General features: G+C 51.6%; 1 protein-coding gene across 1 annotated transcript in view; it reads left to right on the top strand.

The window, feature by feature from the left end:
• LOC106000192 (rho GTPase-activating protein 8-like) overlaps positions 1–1,297 on the top strand; it is a 15,690-nt gene extending 14,393 nt beyond the window's left edge. The window contains 1 exon segment of the mRNA XM_013035424.1: positions 1,062–1,297. Within this exon segment, the coding sequence (XP_012890878.1) occupies positions 1,062–1,297 (236 nt within the window).
• Positions 1,298–2,052: the final 755 nt, after the last annotated feature.

Here is a 2,052-nt window from a genome sequence, read left to right as displayed (position 1 = left end):
GGGGGGGGGGTCCCAGGCTCCGAGGTCACTTCCTGACCGCCCTGGTCACACCTCCCTGGGGCAGTGGGCGGTCCCAGGCTCCGAGGTCACTTCCTCCCTGCCCGGTGGGTTCTTAGGATAGACTCTCCTCCCTCCTACCGTCATTCGGATCTTCTCCAAACCTTGCAGTCGTTTCTTTTCTGCTGCGACACTGTCCCTGCTTCCTTTCTTGGTTTCTTTGTTTCCCCGTTTCTCTTTTTCCTCCTCCTCTCCCCCTTCCTCCTCCTTTTCTTCCTTCCTCCCTCTTCCCACGCCCCCTGCCTTCCCTCCTTCTTTCCCTCCTTTCCTTCCTCCCCTCCCTCCTTGCTTCCTTTCTTCCCTCCTCCCTCTCCGTTCTCTCTTCCTCCTTCCTTTGTTTGCCTCCACCCCAATCCTGGAACGAGGGTTTGAGCTCACGGCCTCGCTTTCTTGTTTAGCTTGCTTGTTTTGCTCCACTCTATACTTGAGCCATGCCTCCAGTCCTGCTTTTCGCTGGTTATTTTGAAGATGGAGTTTCATGGTTTTCTGCTGGTGTTGATCTTGAGTGTCAATCCTCTGATTTTAGCCTTCTGAGTAGCTAGGTTCCTTCCCTCCTTCCTTCCTTCCCTCCTTCCTTATTTCCTTCCTTCCTTATTTCCTTCCTTCCTTCTGTCCTTCCTTCTGAATTTCCTTTTCTTTCCCTTCCTTTTCACCCCCCAAACCCTGCATCTCTGACCCACCATGGCTAGGCCTAAGCAGGTCCCCGAGTGGGGCTCAGCGTGGAACCCAAGGCCCTGGCCACAGGCTCTGGAAAAGCCACTGGGCCTGTGCACCGCTCGCGGGAGAGGCCTCTGTGCTCACACGACGCAGCACAGCTCACAGCCGCTTCAGAAACCCACTGCCAGAAAGAGAACAAAACGTGAAGAAAGAAAAATGATGGCGCTCCCCCGAGCCCACGACTGTGAGCTCCAGAATTAACAACGACATTAAATCAAATCTCATGCATTATGCAGAGAGCTGTGCAGCGCAAGGCCGTCTGTGTGATCCGCGCTGCAAATTTCCAGACTCCGAAGGCGCCCTGCGGGCCTGCGGCTCTTCTCCTGGCCTCTCGGGGACCGCCGGGACGGGGGCGTGCAGCCCAGTGGCACCCTTTGCTGGAGAGCAGAGGGGGACACCACCGTGGCCCAGCCCATCCACAGAGCGGGAAGCCATGAGGCAGTGGCTGTGGCGCGGGTCCATTCGAAACAATGAAATACAGCGTCTGAAACACGACCCAGCTGCTGACCGACGCATGGGGTGAATCATCCAGTCGCTTTTGCGGAACACGACGGGGATTTGCAGTCGCTCCAGAGACTCGGCAGGCTGCCCGCATCAACAACGAATTACACAGGGAAAGGGGGTCAGCCTGGGGTCGGTGGGGAAACTGAGTCCTGGCTCTGCCCTGGTGGAAAACGACCAGCACAGAAAGTGTGACGGAGAAAAGAGCGATGGCTTGAAATGCCGCCACCCACAGGCAAGACTTGGTAGTGTTTTGGGGTGCCAGTCTGCTCCATACTGTTGGTGGGTACAAACTGGCACCACTGCTTTGGTGAACTAGCCAGTGGGTGGTTGGATAGGTGATAGATTGATAGATAGATAGATGATAGATGGATGGATAGATAGATAGGTGATAGATGGATGGATGATAGATGGATGGATAGATAGATAGGTGATAGATAGATAGATGATAGATAGATAGATGATAGATAGATGATAGATGGATGATAGATGATAGATAGATGATAGATGGATGATAGATGGATGGATAGATGATAGATGGATGGATAGATGATAGATGGATGATAGATGGATGGATAGATAGATAGGTGATAGATGGATGGATGGATAGATAGATGATAGATGATGGATAGATGATAGATGATGGATAGATGATAGATGGATGGATAGATAGATGGATGATAGATAGATGATAGATAGATGATAGATGGATGATAGATGATAGATAGATGATAGATAGATGATAGATGGATGGATAGATAGATAGATGATAGATGG

Source organism: Dipodomys ordii, unplaced genomic scaffold, assembly GCF_000151885.1.
Source record: "Dipodomys ordii isolate 6190 unplaced genomic scaffold, Dord_2.0 Scaffold211, whole genome shotgun sequence".
NCBI lineage: Eukaryota > Metazoa > Chordata > Mammalia > Rodentia > Heteromyidae > Dipodomys > Dipodomys ordii.
This window is presented reverse-complemented; position numbering and strand designations above follow the sequence as displayed.